Here is a 24,258-nt window from a genome sequence, read left to right as displayed (position 1 = left end):
GGTCTGAGGACAGACCCCAAGGCACCCCCCACCTGTGAGAAGCCCCCTCCCCTCCCCACTCTTCCCTCTCTTGGAGGGAGTCCTCTGGGCCCCTTGAAGGACCCCCTCCCCACAGGACCCCCTCCTCACCTGGTTGATGTGAACGGAGGGGATGGAGGCGGCCGAGACAGAGGAATGGCTGGGTGAGTTGGGCAGCGACTTGCAGGGGCCAATGGAGAGCTGCTGCTTCTTTCGGAGGGCCACCACCTTCTGGGCCACTGGGGGGGAGAGGGAGAGAAGGAGGTCACGCCATCTGGGAGGAGGGCAGCGGGAAGAAGGGGGTGCTGCTTGGGCAATGGACTTCCTTCCTCCTCAAGGAGGGACCCATCTCTGAGGGCGGGTGAGTGGGTGGGTGGGTGCCACCCACTTTCTCCCTCCCAGCCCCTCAAAGCACTGCAGAGGTTGGAAACTGCTGCTTGGCGAAAGGAACCTTCTGGAACCTGGTGCAGCAGCTGGCCGGAAGAAAAGGTGACTGAAGTGTGTGAGCCACAGCCGGCCGGCCCCCCCTGCACCCCCCAGGCCCCCTTCCTGCCCCCTTGCACCTACCGTCCTGGAAGACCCGCTCCACATTGAGGCCGTAGGTGGCACACGTCTCGTAGTAGGTGCAGCGCTTCAGGTCGTTGGAGAGCTTCCTGGCCCGGGAGTCATCTATCACCCGGGGGTTGGTGGCACTGATGGCATCTGCAGTGGGCAAACGGTCAGCAGCCAGTCAGAGAGGGGGATGGGCCCTGCGGGCCAGCACCCTCCCCACACCCCTCCCCTCCTAAGGAAGCCAGGGACCCCCGGGGGCCAAGGACCCACTGCCGCCATGCTGCCGGGGTGGGGGGGCATTGTCTGCACATAGAACTGGGGGGAACTCCAACACACTCTCACTCTTGCACTAAGTGTGCACAGAAATGGGGGGGGGGGCTCAGTTTTCTGCAACTCCCCCAGGCATGCTCAGTTTTCTTGCTCTGAGGAGGGTGAGGGGCTGCCATCAGCACTACTGAAGGAACCACAGAGACACACTGCCCCCTCTCTTCAGGGCAGCACCCCCCCACACTGCATTACATCCACATACTCCTGACCAAGAGGTTCCTGCCCAGGGAGTGTCAGCCTTGGGGAGGGGTCCAGCCCTTGTGTCTTGATGAAAGGGTTACCTGGCTTCTGCGTGTGGCCACTTCCATTTTAATAGGCCTCAGGGAGTGTTCCCTCGTGGGACCCCCACATCCCTTGCACTCTGCAGTGGTGCAGCCCACACTTGTAGGGCGGGGGGGGGGCATCCCAGGGTAAAGTGAAAGGGCAGACCACCTGCTTCCACCCCCAGGTGTTCCCCCACAGCCTCCACACACCCCTGCTCACCTTGGGTGCCCACCAGCACCATGGGCACCTCGGAGGTGTTGCGGTAGCTGCAGAGGCGCAAATAGTAGTTGTAGACGGTCTGGAAGCTGATCTCGTCCTCCAGGCTGAAGACAAAGACCACTGCGTCCACCCAGGCTGCAAACTGGAGAGAGAGGAGAGAATTGGGAAATCTTAAGAGTTGGAAGGGACCCCAAGGGTCATGTAGCTGGACCCACATCAGCCACATAGGGAAAGCACTCCTAAGAGATACCCATCCAACCTCCACTTAAAGATCTCCAAGGACGGAGAGAGCCCACCACCCTTCAAGGCCGTCCATATTCCACTGCTGGACAGCAGGAGGTTATTTCTAATGTTGAAGTGGAATCTCTTTTCGTGTGAGCCGAGACCATTGCTTCACGTTGTAATCTGCCTAAAAGCAGAAAACAAGCCGGATCCACCTTCTGCGTGGCGTCTCTGGCTGACTTGCAGAATCGGGGCTCAGGGGGGCAGAGACCCTCATGAATAGCCCCACTTTGCACTGGGGCCCCTGGCCTGACTCCAGTTCCCGAGAGAGAGAGAGGGAGAGAGAGGGAGAGAGAGGGGGGGCAGCCTCCACCCCAGGGCTTGTTTAGGGTCATTCAAAGCCATTGTGCTCATGGGTCTATCCCCCCCTCGCTGCCGCTCCTGGGGGGAGCTATAGCATGACAGAGTGGGAAGGGACCTCAGGGGACATCCAGTCCAACCCACTGGCAGCACAAGGGATTCGGCTAGGACCACATCTCACCTGCAGCTCGGGAGGCCCTCCTTCATCTCGAATCAGCAACAGGTAACTCTGGCCGTCCACCACAATCTCCTTTTTGAACCGGCCACCTGGAGATGCAGGATAAAGAACATCAGGCTCAAAGTTAGGGCCCTTTCCTCGGCTTTGCGTCCTGTTTCAGAGGGGCGAGGGGGTCCTCTCTTTCTCCCCCCACAGGCATTCACTCCCCTGGGTCCCCCAACCACAGCCGGAGATGGTCATGGCCCCTCAACAACCCCCCCCCCCCCGGGGCGCAAGCCTACATTGTATCCCAGCTTCAGCCATGGGCCAAACAGGGGATAGGGACCAACCAGGAGGTCTTGAGTCAGAAAGCAGCCCCTGTGGCTCTGGTGACTAGGCTGAGGGGCCAACTTGTGCGGGTCTGGGGGCTGGCCCCACTCCCCCAGCAGGGATTGCATGCTCCCTTAAGTGGCCTTTTCTTCCAAACCCAAAGCTCCACTTGTCACTTCTGAGTCCTGAAGCAGCCCCAATGTCCCAAATGGCCCCAATTGGGGGGGGGGGGGGGTCCATTCAGTCCACCTCCTCATCGCGTGAAGATTGCAGGGTGGTGGGGGTGGTGCAGACCCTCCCAAAGGAAAAGTGATTGTGACCCAGAGGAAGGCATCCATTCAATCCCCCACACATGCATTAGGGTGCACTGTCTCATGGCCCCCTTCCCTTCACAGCCCTACCTGAGAAGGACAGGGCAAAGCAGACCCAGGGCCACTTATGGAGAAACCCAGGCAGAAATGCCCACAGGGATGGGAGGGACCAAGACCCACAGAGGCTTTCAGCCCTGCGTGAACGATGAGGCAATACACTCACAGGCCGACAAACGTTCTATCCTTGTGTACAGAGGTGACCCCTTGCTGCCCCTGCAAGGCTCCCCCCTCGCCGTCTGCCCTCCGGCTCACCTTCAGGGGACTCCTCCTGGACATAGGTGCCTGTCAGGTAGCGATGGACCAAAGCTGACTTCCCGCTGGAGAGGTTTCCCACAATCCCCTGCAAGACAAAAGCTGGGCTGAGGACAGCTGCATGGGGACACAGCAGGCACACGAATGGGCTTGGGGGAAAGGGGGGCAGCCCCATCCTTCTTTTCTTGCGGGGGATTGGGGTGTGTGCTTCATGCCAGGCCTGCCAAAGGAACTGGTGGCAACCAAATGAGAGAGAGGGGGTGGGTGGGAGCAAGATATTATCAGCCGTGACATTCTTGTTCTGGGTTGGTTTGCCGGGATGAGGCTTGGAAGCACTGACTGACAGGTGCTTCCTGAAGAGGCGCCCATGTTCCCGATTCCATGGTCAGAAATACTAAAAGATAAAGGAGTTCAGGACGGATGGGACTTTCTCAAAAGGGAGATACTGAAGGAACAATTCCAAACAGTTCCAGTGAGAAAGAAAAACGGGAGGTGTCTCAAGAAACCAGGATGGATGACTAAGGAACTTTCAACCGAGTTAAGTTTGAAACGGAACATGTATAAGAAATGGAAAAAGGGGGAAATCACGAAAAAGGAATTCAAAGAAATAGCAGGCATGTTTTGGGGTAAAGTCAGAAAAGCTAAAGCGCAGAACGAACTCAGGCTTGCTAGAGAGGTTAAGAACAATAAAAAGGGCTTTTTTGGATATGTCCGCAGCAAGAGGAAGAAGAAGGAAACGGTAGGGCCACTGAATGGAGAAGATGGCAAAATGCTAACAGGAGATAGAGAAAAGGCAGAATTACTCAAGACCTTCTTTGCCTCAGTCTTCTCAGAAAAGGCAAAGGGAGCTCAACCTGAGGATAATGGAGCAGAGGACAGAATAGGGGAATTTCAGCACAGAATAAGTAAAGAGATAGTAGAGGAACACCTTATTAATCTAAATGAATTTAAGTCTCCGGGACCAGATGAACTCCATCCAAGGGTATTAAAAGAACTGGCAAAAGTAATATTGGAGCCATTGGCAATCATATTTGAAAACTCCTGGAGAACAGGAGAGATCCCAGCAGACTGGCGAAGGGCAAACGTTGTCCCCATCTTCAAAAAGGGGAAGAAAGAGGATCCCAACAATTATCGTCCAGTTAGTCTGACATCAGTTCTAGGAAAGATTCTGGAGCAGATCATTAAACAGAGAGTCTGGCCTGTTACAGACAGCCAAAATAAAGCTGCTTCGAGTCACAGTGGAGGTATGGTGTTTCAATGATGCATGCGTCCTAAGAGTCCAGAAGTCGCACCAAAGCCACGCTCCAGCCCTAAGGACTGGAGCGTGGCTTTGGTGTGGCTTCTGGACTCTTAAGGACGCATGCATCATTGAAACACCATACCTCCACTGTGACTCGAAGCAGCTTTATTTTGGCTGTCTGTAACAGGCCTCTGTGAACATCTAGAAGGCAATGCCATAACCACAAAAAGTCAACATGGGTTTCAGAGAAACAAGTCATGCCAGACAAACCTTATCTCCGTCTTTGATAAAATGACCATCTTGGTAGATGAAGGGAATGCTGTGGATATAGTATATCTTGATCTCAGTAAGGCCTTTGACAAGGTTTCCCATGACATTCTTGCAAACAAGCTTGTAAAATGTGGCCTAGACAAAGTAACTGTTAAATGGGTCTGTAATTGGTTGACCGGCCGAACCCAAAGGGTGCTCAACAATGGCTCCTTTTCATCCTGGAGAGAAGTGACCAGTGGGGTCCCACAGGGCTCTGTCCTGGGCCCAGTGCTATTCAACATCTTTATCAATGACCTGGATGACAGAATTGGGAGCATACTTATCAAATTTGCAGATGACACCAAATTAGGGGGAAAAGCTAATACCCCAGAGGACAGGATCAAGATTCAAAATGACCTGAATAGACTAGAAAGCTGGGCCAAAGCTAACAAAATGAAATTCAACACGGAGAAATGTAAGGTATTGCACTTAGGGTGGAAAAATAAAATGCACAGATATAGGATGGGTGACACCTGGCTGAATGAAACTACGTGTGAAAGGGATCTAGGAGTCCAAGTAGACCACAAGTTGAACATGAGTGAACAGTGTGATGCGGCAGCTAAAAAGGCCAATGCTATTTTAGGCTGCATCAATAGAAGTATAGTGTCTAGATCAAGAGAAGTCATAGTGCCACTGTATTCTGCTCTGGTCAGGCCCCACCTAGAATATTGTGTCCAGTTCTGGGCGCCACAATTCAGAACGGACATTGAGAAACTGGAGCGTGTCCAAAGGAGGGCGACAAAAATGGTGAAGGGTCTGGAGACCATGCCCTATGAGGAACGACTTAGGGAGCTGGGGATGTTTAGCCTGGAGAAAAGAAGGTTAAGAGGTGATATGATAGCCCTGTTTAAATATTTGAAAGGATGTCATATTGAAGAGGGAGCAAGCTTGTTTTCTGCTGCTCCAGAGAACAGGACCCGGAACAATGGATGCAAGCTACAGGAAAAGAGATTCCACCTGAACATTAGGAGGAACTTCCTGACAGTAAGGGCTGTTCGACAGGGGAATGCACTTCCTCGGAGGGTGATAGAGTCTCCTTCCTTGGAGGTCTTTAAACAGAGGCTGGATGGCCATCTGTCAGGGATGCTTTGATCTGGATTTCCTGCATGGCAGATTGGGGTTGGACTGGATGGCCCTAGTGGTCTCTTCCAACTCTACGATTCTATGATTCTATGATTCACTCCACAGCCGCTGGCCTTTGGGGCAGGGGTCTGTTGAGTCTTTTCTTTCATTCAACGGGTAGAAAAATACAGGGAGAGTCTGTCTGGAGGTCTGGGACCAGTGTCACCAGTGTATGGACAACGCCTGGCTCTATTTCTCCTTTTCATCCAACTCCAAGGGAGCTGTCGGTGCTGAACCAGTGCATGCTGTTGGCCATGGTCTGGGCGAGGGAGAGCAAACTGAAATATAATCCAGACTAGAGAGAGGTGCTCCTGGTCAGTCAAAAGGCAGGTCAGGGAACAGGGATCCAGCCAGTGCTGGATGGGGTTACGCTCCTCTTGAAGGTGCAGGTCAGCAGCTTGGCTGCCCTCCTGGACTCAGCTGCGGCCAGGAGGGCCTTTGCTCAGGGAAAACCGGTGCACCAGCTGCCCCTGTTCCTTGGGACACTTGCCTTGATCAGTTCCCATTTGGACTACTGTAACACCTTTGAAGACTGTTCTGAAATTTCAGACGGTCAAAAGAGCTGCAGCCAGATTGTTAATTAAGGCTGGTCAAAGGGAGTACACAGCCCCCCTTTTGGGACTCCACTGGTGGGGGCTGCCACAATAGAAAAGGGCTAGTTACGACCTCTAAAGCCCTGCAGGACTTAGGCCCAGGCTGCCTGAAGGACCGCATCTTCCCAAATGAGCCCATTAGAGCTCCGTGTGGAGAGGCCCTTCTCTTTCCAACACGTTCTCAGGTTCATATGGTGGGAAAACGGGGGACAGCGGGGCCTTCTTGGTGGACGCTCCTCCCAGACTCAAGGACTCTCTCTCAGGGGAGACAGGATGGCTCCCAGCCAGCAAGGAAAAACTTCCCTATTCCGTCACCCTTTTAGGAACGGACTCTTTTATTGATGTGATTATAAAATGATTTATGTCTATAGATTGTTTTATTATTTTTAAATAACATTTGATGCTCTTGTACAGCTTTTAATCTCTACTAGTTTTAGTAACTGTAAGATGCCTTCAATCAGTCCTCTTATGGGGGAAAGGTGGGATCCAAAGGAATCATCACCACAACCCCAGAGGATCCAGAAATTAGGTCTTGCAGACTCCTTCCTGGCTTCCCTTTGGATGCTGCCCAGTAAAAGCCAGCTTCCCAGTCAACCTGTGGCTCCCCACCTGCTCTCCCCCATCCTGGCAGACTGAGCCCAAAGGTGCAATTGCAGCTGGAGGTCAGAGCCAGACCAGGAAGGGGGCTCTCAGGGCCTTCATGCCCCCCATGTGCTTCCCCAGTGCTTGTGTCGGGGCAGGGATGAGAGGGGCACACCAGCCCCTCCAGCCATGAGACATGCCAGTCACAGTATCAGACAGAGTCCTAGAGTCAGAAGATACCCCAAGGGGCCATCGTCCAAGCCCCCCATGCCATGCTGGAAGACATCATCTGAGCCCAGTCCTGCAGCACAATCCTGTGCTGTGCTGCAGGAGCCACACATGAGGCTGCAGAGAAGCACAAGGCTTGGCCCCTGCAGAGTCTGGCTGCTCCTGGCCTGCTCCTCCAGCTGGCAAGCGAACGAGAGAACGAGCCCTTCCCGCTCCTGGACAGAGAGCCTACTCCTCACAGAAGACAGAGGTGAAGCGAGGAGCTGTACAGGCTGCCTGCGACCCTTGCTCTTTTGCCACTGGCAAGTTGCTGTGCTGCTGTCGCCCAGGAGGTGGCGCCATTTCCCTTCACAGACAGCTGAGCAAAGCCGGGTCAGAGCCCTCCCTGGGAACTCCCTTCGGGGGCCACAGTTGCAGCAGTTCCATCCCATTTTGGCTGATATCAGGCCCCACAATCCTATGGAATACACTCAGCCCTCCATATCCACGGATTCCTTATCCACGGTTTGAAAAAGTCAATATATATAGATGTAAATGCCAAACAGAAAACCTTGATTCTATCATTTTATACAAGGGGCACCATCTCTATGCCATTGTATTTAATGGGACCTGAGCATCCACTGGTTTTGATATCCATGGGAGATCCTACAACCAAACCCCAGCAAATACCAAGAGCCCACTGTACTAGGATTGGTAGTTGCACGGTATTTTGAACCCTTGACAGACAGCACCAGTGTCTCATCAAACCACAAATCTCAGGATTCCACAGTGTTGTAATGTCTGATGGCAGCCAAAGTGGGATCACGACAACTGCGTGGGATGAAAGAGACCCCCTTCCTCTCGCACAGCCCCTTTGGGGCAGATGCAGCCCCCCGATGCTTGGGGGCTTATCAAACAGCCCTAAGGGTTGAAGACCACCCTCCCAGCAGCACTATTTGACTACTATTTCTAACTACAGTGGGTCCTCGCCTTACGCGGGGATCCGTTCCGGATCCCTCCACGTAAGGCAATTTCCGCCTATGCTCAAGCCCCATTGCAAACAATGGGGCTCGTGCATGGCGGCGCGGCGGCGCAGCGGCGCACAGGGGACAACGGGTGTGCGCACCCATTCAATTGAATGGGATGCACCGCCCCTTCTGCCCCACGCACGCCCCGCGGCTGGAGTGCGTATGCTCAAGCCGCGTAAAGCGCGCCCGCGTAATGCATAACTTTGTGTTCATAATCTAGTACGTTTTATTAGACTTTTTAATGTGCTGCCAGTTTTCATTCACTCCCCTGTAAAAAATATCCATTGGGGACCCTTCCTTGGCTGAGCCCCCACCCCCCAAGGCTGGAGCTTGCCCCCCCCCCCGCTTTGGTGGCAAGTAAAAAGGGCCGTTCCCATGGCAACAGACCCCCAGCCCTCCCCCAAACCATGCCCCCCTCCCCTGTGACCCAGGAGGCACTCACCACTTTGAGCTCAGGCACCGAGCGGCTGAGCGTCCATTCCTGGCTGTTCACGAAGGAGTCTGCAGAGAGGAAAGAGAGAGCCAAATGAGAGCAGACCCAAAGGGCCAAAACCTCTCCCCACATTTACAGAGGGGCAGAGGGAGCATTTGCAAGAGTGGAAGGCGGTGGGGTGGCGGCGGCTGGGTCTGCCCCACACATCAGGGGGCAGTGCAGCAGTTTGGGGGTGGGAGGGAATCCCATCCACACCAGAGTGGGTTTAAAGCCATTTGTGTCCCCTTTTCCTCCCCACACTCTGCCCCAATCCAAACTGCCCCAAACCGGTGCCTGGCCAGCCCCTTCCACCCCCACCTCCGTCCCATTGGGAAATGGACAGACAAAGTGGCCACCCAAAACACCCGAGAGGAAAGAAAACAGGGGCAGCAGCAACAATGGTAGGGGGCTGTGCCAAGCAGCCTCCGTGGACATTTTGACACTGGGCATCCCAATGAGGACTCTCCCTCCAGGCAGCCACAGCTGTCAAGCCAACAGACAAGTAATAGCAATAGCAAGGACAGGTTGCTTACCTGTAACAGTATTTCTTCGAGTGGTTATCTGTGAATACATACAAATGGGTTTCACTGCGCCTGCGCAGTGCTGTTCGGAAACTTCTGGAATCACTGGGCAAAGTTTACTTTGCAACATATAGAAACTTTTTGGCGGTAACTCCGCTCACCCGTTATAAGGCCCCTGCCTTCCCGCTCTTTCCCCAGTTCCGCAATTTTTTCGCCAAGCAGGCGATGGAAGAGCCAATAAGAGCAGGACACTGAGGGGATGGACGGGTGGGATTTGTATGTATTCGCAGATGACCACTCGAAGAAATACTGTTACAGGTAAGCAACCTGTCCTTCTTCTTCGTGGTCTCTGCGAATCATACAAATGGGTTTAGACTGACAAGCTTAGGTATGCGGCGGAGGGAGTGTCCTGACACCACAGCTATGGTAAACCAAGGTGTATTTATTGGAACAATAAACACTTTGAACCATAAAACGAGTCAGTCTCTTGTTGATGCACAGACCAAAGATAGCAATAACATTGCTAGACCTGGGAAGGGAACAAAAGGTCGTGCAAGACCAGTCCCATAGAAATTGTGCAAACCAACATTTAACAAATTGGAAACAGTGGCATATGTACATAGGTGCTGAAACACAAACCATCAGTAGTGCAGTCAATGCAACCCTGAAACCAACACAGCCCTCCCGAAAGCTGCGTCTCGGATGGCTCTGGTGTCCAACCTATAATGCTTAATAAAAGTCAGAGGTTGGGACCAGACAGCAGCCTTGCAGACATCCTCCAAGGGAATCCCCGACAGGAATGCAGAGGATGCTGACATTGCCCTTGTGGAGTGGGACCGGACCCTGCCAGGGAGAGGTTTGCCCAAGAGTTCATAACAGAGGTGGATGGTACCGGCCACCCATTTGGAAAACCTCTGAGCAGACACAGGCAACCCTTTCTTTGGCTCCGAGTAGCATTGGAAAAGTCTTTCGGAGCGACTGGAGGCAGCAGTTCTGTCCAAATAAAAAGCCAGAGCTCTCCTGACATCAAGAGAGTGTAGGCTTCGCTCCGCATCCAAAGTCGGGTTGGATGCAAGAGTAGGCAACACAATGTCCTGGCACATGTGGAAAGCAGACACAACCTTCGGCAAGAAAGTAATGTCTGTCCGGAGGACCACCTTGTCCTTGTGAAACCTCAGGAAGGGCTGGTCCCTCCGTAAGGCACATAGTTCGCCCGCACGGCGGGCAGAGGTGATGGCCACAAGAAAGGCGGTTTTCCAAGTCAGTAGTCTCAAGTCCGCTGTGGCCATCGGTTCAAAGGGCTTGGATTGGAGCGCGTCCAGCACCGCCTCCAAGCTCCAAGCCGGTGCTGGTACCGACACAGGAGGATACAAGTTAGCACATCCCTTAAGGAACCCCTTCACCAAGGGATCCCTGAAAAAGGAAGCCCTCCCCCCGAATTGGTACTTGGCACAAATGGCAGACAAATAGCACTTGATGGATGCGAGGCACAACCCCTCATCCAAAAGCGCCATCAAAAACTCCAGCATCACTGGAGTAGACACCTGAGCAGGAGACAAGCCCTTTCGATCAAGGAAGAGGCTAAACCTCCTCCATTTCAGGGCGTAGGACCGCTGGGTGGAAGGTTTCCTTGCAGCCCGGATCACCGTCCTCACTGCGTCCGGCAGGGCGGCCAGGGCTGTATCCTCCAGGCTACCAGTGGCAGGTTGTCGATGTCCGGGTGGAGAATCCGACCGTCCTGGATCGACAGCAGGTCCGGGCGGAGATCGAGGTGGAGGAAGCATCTCCTGGAGAGGTGGAGAAGGGATGCGAACCAAGGTTGTCTCGGCCACCACGGGGTGATCAGGATCGCATGCGAACGGTCCGTTGTCATCTTGGACACCACCCTGATGATGAGAGGGAACGGAGGGAAGGCGTAGAGGAGCTCTCCCGTCCAGAGGAAGGCAAACGTGTCTCCGAGGGATCCGTCCATTCGCTTCCTGGGGCAGAACTGGGGACAGTGGCTGTTCCATCTGGTCGCGAAGAGGTCGATCCGGGGGGTTGCCCACCGGTCGAAGAGGTCGCTGACCGTCTCGGGATGGAGCCTCCATTCGTGGCACACCGACGGAGATCTGCTGAGGCGATCTGCCAACTCGTTGTCCTCTCCGGGAAGATGAATCGCCTGGAGGAGCACCTGTCTCTGGATGCACCAGTCCCAGATGCGGAGCGTGAGGTCGAGCAGGGTCCTGGATCTGGTGCCTCCTTGCTTGTTGATGTAATACATCACGGTGGTGTTGTCCATCCTCAGGAGGACCACCTTGCCTGCGACAGTGGATTCGAATGCCCTCAGTGCCTTCTCTACAGCCAGCATCTCCAAAGCGTTGATGTGGAGAAGCTTGTCCTGGGCAGACCACTTGTCCTTGACGACCAGGTCGAGCAGGTGGGCGCCCCATCCCTCCAGGGAAGCGTCGGTTGTCAAGAGTCAGTTGGGGCTGAGGCTGATGGAAGGGCATCCCGGTGCACATGTTGTGGCAGTCCAACCACCATCTCAGGGAAGCAGCTACAGGTCTTGGTACCGTGAGCCACTTGGATGGAGGGTCCTCCATTGGGGAGAAGACCGATAGGAACCAGGACTGCAGAGGTCGAAGGCGAAGTCTTGACCAAGGCGTGACAAACGTTGTCGAAGCCATGTGGCCGAGGGCAACTTGGACATCTCTGGCCCTCACCCTTCTGTGGGAGATGCAAGGCCTGAGCGATGTCGTCAGTGCCTGGAAATGGTCTGGAGGGAGAAAGGCGGAGCATCCTTCGGAGTCGAGGATGGCCCCGATGAACTTGACCTGTCTGGTCGGTGTGAAGTGGGACTTTTCTCGGTTGATGACCAGTCCGAGGGAGTCCAAAAGGTGCAAGGCGAATGAGACTGCCTCCTGTAGTTCTCTCTGGGATTCGGCGGCAAACAGCCAGTCGTCCAGGTACGGGAAGGCCATGAAGCCTTTTTGATGGAGGTATGCCACTACCGGTGCCATGCACTTTGTGAAGACTCTCGGTGCCGTGGCTAAGCCGAAAGGAAGCACGTTGTAGTGGTACGAGGCGGAGCCTACAGCGAAGGCGAGGAATCTCCGGTGGGAGCCCCGGATCCCGATGTGGAAGTAGGCGTCCTTCAGGTCGATGGTTGCGAACCACAGGCCCTGGTGGAGCAGAGGCACAATGGAAGCCAAGGTTACCATTCGAAAGCGACGGTATTCCAGGAACAAGTTCAATTGTCTCAAGTCTAGGATGGGCCTGATGCCACCATCCGCCTTCGGTACCGTGAAGTACCTGGAGAAAAAGGCCCTAGAACATTGGTCGGGCGGTAAAGGGGAGATTGCCCCCTTTGCAAGCAACGTGCGCACTTCTCCGAGAAGGGTGTCCGAGAGGAGAGTGGACATGAAGACTCCGGTTGGAGGGAGCTCTTGGAACTCGAGGGCATATCCCCTACAGACGATGTTGAGAACCCACGACTCCGATGTTATTGAGGCCCAGGTGTTAACAAAAGGCCTCAAAATGTCCAAAAAGAAGAGGGGCGAAGGGGAGACGAAGTGCGCTGCATCCCTTCAGGCTCTCTTCTTCCCCTGGTCGGTGTCCTGCCGGCGGGACTTGCGGTACCGAGGTGGGAAATTACGACGGCCAAAGGAGGAGGAAGACTGTGAGGGGTAGCGGCGTCTCTGGGAGCCCTGCTGCTGAGATTGCCGGTCCTGTGGGAAGGTGCCCTGGGACTGACCTTGCGGTGGCCAAGGACGGTGCCTCCTTCTGAAGGGCGAGATGGAAGTCGATGACATCCCGTGTTTTATCGCCGCCGCCTTCATTCTGAACTTGCTGTTCAGACGCTCATCGGTGTCGGCGTGGAAAAGGCCGGTACCGTCAAGAGGCATGTCCTCGATTGCCGATTTGACGTTGAGGTCCGACCCCCTCAGCCACGCGTGTCAGCGCAGAGCCATCGATGCCGCCATGGCTTGTCCCGCACAGTCGGCCACGTTTCTGGAGGCGGTGATGAGCCAGCTCCCGATCGAGTGGGCCTCATTGCGGATCTCAACCAGGCGACATTGGACCTCGTCTGGGACGTCGGGGACAATCGGTGAGATCCCTTACATCAAAGCCTGGATGTAAGCCCCCATACAGGCATTATAATTTATGGCCTTAATGATGAGGGCAGACGATGAGTAGGCCTTCTTAGCAAGGCCGTCAATCTTTTTGGCCTCTCGATCCGCCGGGGAAGTCGCTTGTTTTGGCACGAAGGTCTGCTGAGCCCCCTCCACAATCGCCGAATTCTGCTTGGGATGGTCGGTCAACCAAGGACAACTCGACGGGGAGATCCGGTACAGCATCTCGACCTTTCGGGAGGACGCAGCGAGCGAAGCTGGTGCATCCCATGACCTCTGGACAATGGATTGCAGAGATGGCAACATTGGGATGCAGGGTGGTGTGGGGACTCGGCCAAAGACCCGGCGCTCCACAGGGTCGCGAGCCTCCTCGTCAGGAGGGGAAAGCTCGATGTCCAGGGTTTGGCACATCTTAATGATGTGCTCGCTGAAGGAGCGGACATCATCCGTTGGAGATGAAGGGCCCGGGTGATGCATCCCTTGAGGTGAGGGCGGGTTGGAGGGGCCCTCGTCTTCATCCGACGGCTCCCGCGATGGCAGCAAGGGATCTTGGTCGGAGTCGGAGTCAGAAGTCAAAGGGATGTCCAGGACCCTGACTCGAGATGGACAGCGAGCTGGAATCCGAGGGACCACCGGCTCTGTAGGAGGGCGACGAGGTGCCGAAGTCGAAGCCACCGCATGGGAGGAGGTCTTCTCCCTGGAAGACCACCGGGCGCAGGTTCAGCCTGGTGAATTCCCTGAAGGCCGTCTCATTCGGGACTGACATGTAGTACCTTTGGGTCTCGGTGTCGAAGAACATGTCAGTGTCCGGCACCCGTGGCTCGTCCATGTCAGAGTCAGGCTCCACTTCATCAGCGTCAGAATGGAAGGAAGGAGGAGACGGCTCCCTCCGGAGAGAGGCTGGTGCATCCTCGCCGACGCCAGAGAGGTCCTCTGACGGCGGTAGCGGCGTGGCCAGCACGGCGGCCGCATGCGATGAGGCAGGTATCTCCGGGCGCGAAGGGGCTGTTGCCGAGGCCTTTTTTGAAGGGGAGCGTTGTTTATGTGGAGCGCGCTCCTTCGCCTTGGGCGAGTGTTCTGACCCGGTGTGGTCCTTGGTGGGCTTGGACCTCTTGGGTGCGGATCCTTCGGCTGCCTCCTTGTGGCGCCTCTTTTTGGAGGGTCGCGGCGTCTCAGCCTGGTCTTCGGGGGGGAAGAAGGGGTTATCTGGCAGGTCGTGCAGGACAGCAGCTCCCTTGGAGTGGGCCTTGGCCGGCTTAGCCTTTTCCGCTGGTGCGGCCTTCCCAGAAGACGATGCCTCCGTCTCGGGCAACTTGGATGCGTGTCGAGATGCCTTCGACGACGCCTTGGAGGACGGAGGCGAAGCGAGCCGGACCTCCACCTCTGCGCGCTCCCTCGCGTGCGAGCCCTCCGGGGACGGCTTCCTCCCGGATCTGTCCTTGGGCTCAGAACCCTCAGTCCCCGAGGTCTTCTGGGGGCGCTTGGAGGGTTCGTCGGTGACACTGGGTCTTGGGGGACCACGGGTCACATCGGAGGTGGTGGGAGATTGTGTCCCGGCCGGGACAGACACCACGCTCGAAATGCTGGCCCGGGATGACGAAGCAGGCGGCGCAGTCAGGGGAACCGATGACGAGCGGGGGCCTCCCTCCTGAACTTTGCCCAGGGCAATAGCTGAAGTCAACCGGGACTCACGGTTTTTCCTGGCTTGGGATGACAGAGACTTGCAGAGAGGGCAGGCTCTGGCATCATGGTCCTTGCCCAAGCACAGGAGGCAGGAGGAGTGTGGATCCTGGACGGGCACCTTGCCCCCACAAACATCACACTTTTTGAAGGGTGCAGGCATGATTCTGTCGTCAAAGCCAGATGAAATCAAAGAACGAGGAACTTCCTGACAGTAAGGGCTGTTCGGCAGTGGAATGCACTTCCTCGGAAGGTGATAGAGTCTCCTTCCTTGGAGGTCTTTAAACAGAGGCTGGATGGCCATCTGTCAGGGATGCTTTGATTTGGATTTCCTGCATGGCAGAATGGGGTTGGACTGGATGGCCCTAGTGGTCTCTTCCAACTCTACGATTCTATGATTCTATGATTCTAACGAGGTCAACAGTCCGAAGTCCGAAGTTACCAGGGGCGGGAGACAAAGAATGGTCAAAAATGGTCCAAGGTCAAGTGAAAGTGATTCCAAACAAGCTAAAGAGCGAGTGAAGTTCCCTGAAGCAGCTAGCGCGGCGGAAAAAAGGAACTGGGGCAAGAGCGGGAAGGCAGGGGCCTTATAACGGGTGGGCGGAGTTACCGCCAAAAAGTTTCTATATGTTGCAAAGTAAACTTTGCCCAGTGATTCCAGTAGGTTCCGAGCAGCACTGCGCAGGCGCAGTGAAACCCATTTGTATGATTCGCAGAGACCACGAAGAAGAAGTACATTTCTATACCACTTATCAGTGCAGTTAAGCACTCCCTCGGCAGTTTACAAAGTGTAGGCTGATTGCCCCCAACAATCTGGGGGCTCATTTTAGCCACTTCCTCAGAAGGATGCCAGCCTAAGTCAAGCTTGAGCCCTTTCGCTGGTATTGAACTGGCAAGCTTATGGTTTTTGTGAATGAGTGGCTGCAGGACAGGCATTGAACCCCTGCGCTGCCAGGGCTCTATAAGATGATGCCCCTGTGGCCTCTCACAGGGACTAGGCAGAACCCACAACAGCCAGGCTCAGGGCACCTTCCCCCTGGGTTGTGGGTTGCATCTGTGTGCGCAAAGGGGGCGGGAAGCTGCAATCCAAGATGGGGAGCAAGAAGGAGGGAAGGGCTCAGAGCAAGCTTGCTTTCTGCTGCTCCAGAGACTGGGGCCTGATGCAGCCGATTCAGGTGGGAAGAGATTCCCATTCAACTCTCGAAAGGACCTCTTGGCTGTAAGGGCTGCTCCACAAGAGGCCTCTCCTGCCTTGGGGCGATCTAAACAAGGGTTGGAATCTGGACATCTCTTGGGAGTGACTGTGGACCCTTGCACAAGGTGACCAGATGGCCTCCTTTTCCAGGACATGCCCTACATTTCAGCTTTCTGCCCTGGAGGCATTCCAAAAGGTCCTCCATTTTGTGCAGAAGAAGCATGACTTTATATGTATAGGAATGCTTTTAGTTTTCATCTGGTAATGTCCCACTTTTTCCTCAGATATCCTGCATTGTGTGGTGCCTTGTCCTCCTTCGCAGTTATGACGCCTGGCCACCCTGTCCCTGTGTGGCAGAACAGGGCAGGGCTAGGTGGCCCTTGGAGGCCCCTTCCTGATCTTACTGTCGGTGATGCCATTGGGCAGGGGTCTCCCCCTTGTCTCCTGGACAGAGAAAGGGGCTTGCTGCTGCTGGAAGCCCCTCCCTCCCTCTGAGACCCCAGAGGCCCCATCTTCAAAAAAGGGAAGAGAGAGGATCCCAACAATTATCGGCCAATTAGTCTGAGATCAATCCCAGGAAAGATTCTGGAGCAGATCATTAAACAGAGAGTCTGTGAAGATCTAGAAGGCAATGCCATGATCACAAAGAGTCAACATGGGTTTCAGAGAAAGAAGTCATGCCAGACAAATCTAATCTCTTTCTTTGACAAAATTACCATCTTGGTAGATGAAGGGAATGCTGTGGATGTAGTAGATCTTGATCTCAGTAAGGCCTTTGACAAGGTTTCCCACGACATTCTTGCAAACAAGCTTGTAAAAGGTGGGATAGACAAAGGAACTGTTACATGGATCTGTAATTGGTTGACCGGCCGAACCCAAAGGGTGCTCAACAATGGCTCCTTTTCATCCTGGAGAGAAGTGACCAGTGGGGTCCCACAGGGCTCTGTCCTGGGCCCAGTGCTATTCAACATCTTTACCAATGACCTGGATGACAGAATTGGGAGCAGACTTATCAAATTTGCAGATGACACCAAATTAGGAGGAATAGCTAATACTCCAGAGGACAGGATCAAGATTCAAAATGACCTGAATAGACTAGAAAGCTGGGCCAAAGCTAACAAAATGAAATTCAACACGGAGAAGGACAGGTTGCTTACCTGTAACGGTATTTCTTCGAGTGGTCATCTGCGAATACATACAAATGGGTTTCACTGCGCCTGCGCAGTGCTGTTCGGAACCTACTGGAATCACTGGGCAGAGTTTTACTCTGCAACATATTGAAACTTTTTGGCGGTAACTCCGCCCACCCGTTATAAGGCCCCTGCCTTCCCGCTCTTTTCCCCAGTTCCGCAATTTTTCCGCCAAGCAGGCGAAGGAAGAGAGCCAATGAGAGCAGGACACTGAGGGGATGGACGGGTGGGATTTGTATGTATTCGCAGATGACCACTCGAAGAAATACTGTTACAGGTAAGCAACCTGTCCTTCTTCTTCGTGGTCTCTGCGAATCATACAAATGGGTTTAGACTGACAAGCTAAGGTCTGCGGCGGAGGGAGTGTCCTGAGACCAAAGCTATGGTAAACCAAGGGTATATTTATTACAAATAAACATCCTGAACCATAAAGAGTCAGTCTTTTGTTCATGCACAGATAAATTAGCAACAATTTTGCTAAACCTGAGGAGGGAGCAGAGGTCATGCAAGACCGATCCCATAGAAGTTGTGCAAATCAACATTCAACAGTATAAACAGTGTAAACTGTATAACACAAATACATCAGTAGTGCAATCAATGCAGCCCTGAGACCAACACAGCCCTCCCGAAAGCTGCGTCTCGGATGGCCCTGGTGTCCAACCTGTAATGCTTAATAAAGGTGAGGGGTTGGGACCAGACAGCAGCCCTACAGACATCCTCCAAAGGAATCCCAGACAGGAAAGCTGAGGATGCCGCCATAGCTCTTGTGGAATGTGACCGAACCCTGCCAGGGAGAGGTTTGCCCAGCAGTTCATAGCAGAGGTGGATGGTACTGGCCACCCATTTGGAGAACCTCTGCGTAGACACGGGCAACCCCTTCTTCGGTTCCGAGTAGCATTGAAAGAGTCTCTCGGACCGACTGGAGGCAGCAGTTCTGTCCAGGTAAAACGCCAGCGCCCTCCTGACATCAAGGGAGTGCAGGCGTCGCTCCTCATCCGACGTCGGATCGGATGCTAGAGTGGGCAACACAATGTCCTGGCACATGTGGAAAGCAGACACCACCTTTGGCAAGAAGGTGATGTCCATACGGAGGACCACCTTGTCCTTGTGGAACCTCAGGAATGGTTCGTCCCTCCGTAAGGCACAGAGTTCGCCCGCACGGCGGGCAGAGGTGATGGCCACAAGGAAAGCGGTTTTCCAAGTCAACAGTCTCAAGTCCGCTGAGGCCATGGGTTCAAAGGGCTTGGATTGGAGAGCGGACAGCACCGACTCCAAGCTCCAAGCCGGTGTTGGTACCGACACAGGAGGATATAGGTTGGCACAACCCTTGAGAAAGCCCTTCACCAAGGGATCCTTAAAGAAAGACACCCTCCCCCCGAACTGATATTTTGCACAAATGGCAGAAAGGTAGCCTTTGATGGATGTGAGGGACAGCCCTCCGTCCAAAAGCGCCATCAAAAACTCTAGCACCACTGGAGTGGAAACCTGTGCAGGAGACAAGCCCTTCTGGTCAAGGAAGAGGCAAAATCTCCTCCATTTCAGGGCATAAGAACGCTGGGTGGAAGGTTTTCTGGCAGCCAGGATCACCGTCCTAACCGATTCCGGCAAGGCGGTCAGGGCCGGATCTTCCAGGCCACCAGCGGCAGGCTCTCGATGTCCGGGTGGAGAATTCGTCCGTCCTGGATCGAGAGCAGGTCCGGACGCGGGTTGAGACGGAGGAAGCATCTCCCGGAGAGGTGGAGAAGGGATGCGAACCACGGTTGTCTCGGCCACCACGGGGTGATCAGGATCGCCTGCGAGCGGTCCGTTGTCATTTTGGACACCACCCTGACGATGAGAGGGAACGGAGGGAAGGCGTAGAGGAGCTCTCCCGTCCAGAGGAAAGCGAATGCGTCTCCAAGGGATCCGTCGAATCGCTTCCTGGAGCAGAACTGGGGACAGTGGCTGTTCCAGCTGGTCGCGAAGAGGTCGATCCGGGGGGTTCCCCACCGATCGAAGAGGTCGCTGACCGTCTCGGGATGGAGCCTCCACTCGTGGCACACCGATGGAGATCTGCTGAGGCGGTCTGCCAGCTCGTTGTCCTCTCCGGGAAGGTGGATCGCCTGGAGGAGGACACGTCTTTGGATGCACCAGTTCCAGATGCGGAGCGTGAGGTCGAGCAGGGTCCTGGACCTGGTACCACCTTGCTTGTTGATGTAGTACATCACGGTGGTGTTGTCCGTCCTCAGGAGGACCACTCTCCCTGAGACAGCAAACTCGAATGCCCTCAAAGCCTTCTCCACTGCGAGCATCTCCAAAGCGTTGATGTGGAGGAGCTTGTCTTGTGCGGACCACCTGTCCTTGACGACAAGGTCGAGCAGGTGGGCACCCCATCCCTCCAGGGATGCATCGGTTGTCAGCGTCAGCTGTGACTGAGGCTGATGGAAAGGCCTCCCGGTGCAGACGTTGGAGCCGTCTAGCCACCATCTGAGGGAAGCGGCTATAGGTCTGGGTACCGTGAGCCACTTTGAAGGTGGGTCCGTCAACGGAGAGAAGACGGAGAGGAACCAGGATTGGAGAGGACGAAGACGCAGTCTTGCCCAGGGGGTGACGAATGTCGTCGATGCCATGTGGCCCAGGGCGACTTGGACGTCTCTGGCTCTTATCCTTCTGTGTAAGATGCACGGCCTGAGGGATGTAGCCAGGGCCTGAAACCGGTCCGGAGGGAGGAAGGCTAGGCAGCTCTCGGAGTCGAGGATGGCCCCGATGAACTTGACCTGTCTGGTCGGCGTGAAGTGGGACTTTTCCCTGTTGACAACCAGCCCAAGGGAGTCGAAGAGGTGCAAGGCGAATGAGACTGCCTCGTGCAGCTCCTCCTGGGAATCGGCTGCAAACAGCCAGTCGTCCAGGTAGGGAAAAACCATGAAGCCCTTCTGATGAAGGTATGCCACCACCGGCGCCATGCACTTCGTGAAGACTCGTGGGGCCGTGGCCAAGCCGAACGGGAGCACGTTGTAGTGGTACGAGTCGGAGCCGACAGCGAAGGCGAGGAATCTCCGGTGGGATTCTCGGATCCCGATGTGGAAATAGGCGTCCTTCAGGTCGACAGTCGCGAACCACAGGCCCTGGTGGAGGAGAGGCAGAATGGAGGCCAAGGTTACCATTCGGAAGCGACGGTAGTTCAAAAACAAGTTCACTTGTCTCAAGTCCAGGATGGGCCTAACGCCCCCATCAGCTTTAGGTACGGTGAAGTACCTGGAGAAAAAGGCCCGAGGATGTTGGTCGGGCGGTAAAGGGGAGATTGCCCCCTTACAAAGCAAGGTGCGCACTTCGTCGAGAAGGGTGTCCGAGGGGGGAGTGGACATGAAGGCTCCAGTTGGAGGGAGCTCTTGGAACTCGAGGGCATAACCCCTACGGACGATGTTAAGAACCCACGAGTCCGATGTTATAGAGGCCCAGGTGTTAAAATAGGGCCTCAAGATGTCCATAAAGAAGAGGGGTGAAGGGGAGACGAAGCGCGCTGCGTCCTTTCAGGCTCTCTTCTTCCCCTGGTCGGTATCCTGCCGGCGGGACTTGCGGTACCGAGGCGGGAAGGTGCGACGGCCAGAGGAGGAGGAAGACTGCGAAGGGAAGCGCTGTCTCTGAGAGCCTTGGTGTTGGGGCTGTCGGTCCCGGGAGAAGATCCCTTGTGACTGACCTTGCGGCTGCCACGGGCGCTGTCGCTTCCGGAACGGAGAAGCCGGTGCTGAGGACATGCCGTGCTTCTTCGCCGCCGCCTTCATCCTGAACTTGCGGTTCAGGCGGTCGTCGGTCTCGGCGTGGAAGAGGCCGGTCCCGTCGAGCGGCATGTCCTCAATGGCCGCTCTAACCGTCGGGTTGAGGTCGGAGGCCCTGAGCCACGCGTGGCGCCGAAGAGCCATGGCAGCTGACATGGACCTCCCGGAGCAGTCCGCCATGTTCCTGGAAGTGGTGATTAGCCAGCTTCCGATGGAGTGCGCCTCGTCTCTGATCTCTACCAGCTGCCTCTGGATGTCATCTGGGACGTCCGGAACCATGGGAGAGATCCGTTCCATGAGGGTTTGAATGTAGGCCCCCATGCAGGCGGTGTAGTTGGCGGCCTTGACCCCAAGAGCCGAAGCCGAATAAGCCTTTTTTGCCAGTCCATCGATCTTCTTTGCCTCTTTGTCGACAGGGGAAGTAGCCTGCTTCGGAACGAAGCTGTGCTGGGCCCCCTCCACAATGGCCGAGTTTGGTCTGGGGTGTTCTGCCAACCAGGAGCAACTCGCCGGGGCGACCCTATAGAGGGATTGGACCTTGCGGGAGGGTGCCGATAGGGCGGCCGGAGCATCCCAGGACCTTTTTACGATGGTCTGGAGAGAGGGGAGGAGAGGAAGGCATGGCGGAGTGGGGACCCGTCCATGCACCCTACGCTCGACCGGGTCCTCTGCGTCGTCCTCCGCAGCTGCGAGCTCGATGTCGAGGGCCCGTGACATCCTGACCACGTGCTCTGTGAAGGCCCTGACGTCGTCCGACGGCGAAGACGGCCCTGGGTTGTGCATCCTCTGAGGGGAGGCCGAACCCGAGAGGACATCCTCGTCCGAGGGTGCCTCCGAAGGTGGCAGCGGTTCGTCCTCAGAATCCAGGTCGGAGGAGAGGGGGTCCGTCACCCTGACCTGGGATCTCGGGCGGACGAAGTCCACTGACGATCGGGAGCGTCTGCGGGTTGAGGACGGCGACCTCTCACGAGTACGGAGTGGAGACGGCGACCTCTCGCGTCTACGGGACGGCGATGATGACCTCTCGTAGACCGACACGGTGGGAACCGATCTGGCCGGGTCGGCTCGGTCTACAGGGTGGGGGTTCAGTCTGGTGAACTCCCTCAGGGCTCTGTCCTCCGGCACCGACATGTAGTAGCGGCGCGACTGCACGTCGTAGAAGAGGTCCGGGATCCCCTGTATGTGGGCCGAGTGACCTTCATCATCGGTCGCCGGATGGGAAGGAGACCGCTGATCAGGAGAGCGAGGGGCGTCATCCGTCCCGTGGATGAAGTCCAAGGCCGGGGGAGGCAGGGATGTAACTGGGGTCCCCTGGTCTACCGGCGTCGGCTCCTGGTATGGAGCTGGCAAGGCGGAGGCGCGGGCCTGTCTGGAGTGGGAGCGCTCCTTGTCCTTTGCCCTCAGCGGGTCGGTGGTGGGCCGGTCCTTGGAGTGCTTGGCCTTCTTAGGGGCCGGATCACGGTCAGCCTTGTCATGGTGCCTCTTCTTCCCAGGCTTGGGAGTCTCCTCCGATGGGAAGAAAGGGTTGTCCGGGAGGTCCAGGAGGACAGCAGTCGGTGTCGATGACGAAGGCCTCGGGGACCTTGTTCCTTGCACCGGTTCGGTATGGTCGCTAGGCATCGCATGCCGTGATCCCTTGGATGCCTTGGAGGACAAAGGCGAGGCGAGATGGACCTCCGGTTTGGGAGCCTCCTTGGAACGGGGGCCCTCCGATCCCTCCTTTGGCTTGGAGGCCCGTTCGGTACCCTCAGTCCCCGATGGCTTATGGGGGCGCTTGGAGGGTTTGTCGGTGGCACTGGGCGGTTTGGAGCCACGGGCCACATCGGAGGTGGTGGAAGGAGTCCCGGCCGGGACGCACACCACGCTGGGGACGGCGGCTCTCCCCGATCCCACGCTGGAGACACTTGCCCGAGAAGATGAAGCGGGGGGCGGCAGAGGCGGGACAGAAGAAGACCGCGGACCCCTTTCTTGCAATTTTCCCAGGGCAATCGCCGAAGTAAGCCGGGACTCACGGTTTTTCCGGGCCTGGGAAGAGAGGGATCTGCAGAGTGCGCAGGCCTTGGGATCGTGGCTTGGACCAAGGCAAAGCAGGCAGGTGGAGTGCGGGTCCTGAACGGGCATCTTGCCCTTGCAAATGTCGCACTTCTTGAAAGCCGCAGGCATTTCAAAGTCGCCAAGTCGAAGGGAGATCCGAAAACGAAGTCAACAGTCCGAAGGTCCGAAGTTACCAGCGGGAGACAAAGAATGGTCAAAAACGAAAGTGATTCCAAGCAAGCAAAGCAAGCGAAGGTTCCTCTGAAGCAGCTAGCGCGGCGGAAAAAAGGAACTGGGGAAAAGAGCGGGAAGGCAGGGGCCTTATAACGGGTGGGCGGAGTTACCGCCAAAAAGTTTCAATATGTTGCAGAGTAAAACTCTGCCCAGTGATTCCAGTAGGTTCCGAACAGCACTGCGCAGGCGCAGTGAAACCCATTTGTATGATTCGCAGAGACCACGAAGAAGAAATGTAAGGTACTGCACTTAGGGCGGAAAAATGAAATGCACAGATATAGGATTATGGGTGACACCTGGCTGAATGAAACTACATGTGAAAGCGATCTGGGAGTCCAAGTAGACCACAAGTTGAACATGAGTGAACAGTGTGATGCGGCAGCTAAAAAGGCCAATGCTATTTTAGGCTGCATCAATAAAAGTATTGTGTCTAGATCAAGAGAAGTAATAGTGCCACTGTATTCTGCTCTGGTCAGGCCCCACCTGGAATATTGTGTCCAGTTCTGGGCACCACAATTCAAAAAGGACATTGAGAAACTGGAGCCATGTGTCCAAAGGAGGGAGACTAAAATGGTGAAGGGTCTGGAAACCTTGCCCTATGAGGAACGACTGAGGGAACTGCTGGGGATGTTTAGCCTGGAGAAGAGAAGGTTAAGAGGTGATATGATAGCCCTGTTTAAATATTTAAAGGGATACCATATTGAGGAGGGAGCAAGCTTGTTTTCTGCTGCTCCAGAGAACAGGACCCAATGGAACAATGGATGTAAGCGCCAGGAAAAGAGATTCCACCTGAACATTAGGAGGAACTTCCTGAGAGTAAGGGCTGTTCGACAGTGGAATGCACTCCTTCCTCGGAGGGTGATAGAGTCTCCTTCCTTGGAGGGCTTTAAGCAGAGGCTAGATGGCCGT

At 55.4% G+C, this 24,258-nt stretch overlaps 2 protein-coding genes across 2 annotated transcripts in view; both read right to left on the bottom strand.

Moving 5' to 3' along the window:
* AGAP3 (ArfGAP with GTPase domain, ankyrin repeat and PH domain 3) overlaps positions 1–24,258 on the bottom strand; it is a 93,149-nt gene that overhangs the window by 30,737 nt on the left and 38,154 nt on the right. Inside the window, 6 exon segments of the mRNA XM_089533991.1 lie at positions 130–257; positions 586–720; positions 1,381–1,522; positions 2,144–2,229; positions 3,073–3,160; positions 8,596–8,654. Of these exon segments, the coding sequence (XP_089390117.1) occupies positions 130–257; positions 586–720; positions 1,381–1,522; positions 2,144–2,229; positions 3,073–3,160; positions 8,596–8,654 (638 nt within the window).
* Positions 16,506–23,291, bottom strand: LOC149310248 (uncharacterized). The gene is made up of 2 exons (XM_089532014.1): positions 22,278–23,291; positions 16,506–16,648 (listed from the first exon to the last, which is right to left on the bottom strand). Exons 1-2 carry the CDS (start codon positions 23,242–23,244, stop codon positions 16,506–16,508), a joined length of 1,110 nt encoding a protein of 369 aa, XP_089388140.1. The 5' UTR covers positions 23,245–23,291.

The sequence above is a fragment of the Sceloporus occidentalis genome, unplaced genomic scaffold (genome assembly GCF_023333645.1).
Source record: "Sceloporus occidentalis isolate IW3139 unplaced genomic scaffold, rSceOcc1.0.p SCAF_7, whole genome shotgun sequence".
NCBI classification, from domain to species: domain Eukaryota; kingdom Metazoa; phylum Chordata; class Lepidosauria; order Squamata; family Phrynosomatidae; genus Sceloporus; species Sceloporus occidentalis.
This window is presented reverse-complemented; position numbering and strand designations above follow the sequence as displayed.

Excerpts from the sequence above, each read along its gene's own strand:
- LOC149310248 (XM_089532014.1), bottom strand. The coding sequence starts at position 23,244 with ATGCCTGCGGCTTTCAAGAAGTGCGACATTTGCAAGGGCAAGATGCCC. Across the intron at positions 16,649-22,277 it reads TCCGGCGACCGATGATGAAG|ATGGGGCCTCTGGGGTCTCA; the intron begins GTCACTCGGCCC and ends CCTTTTTTGAAG.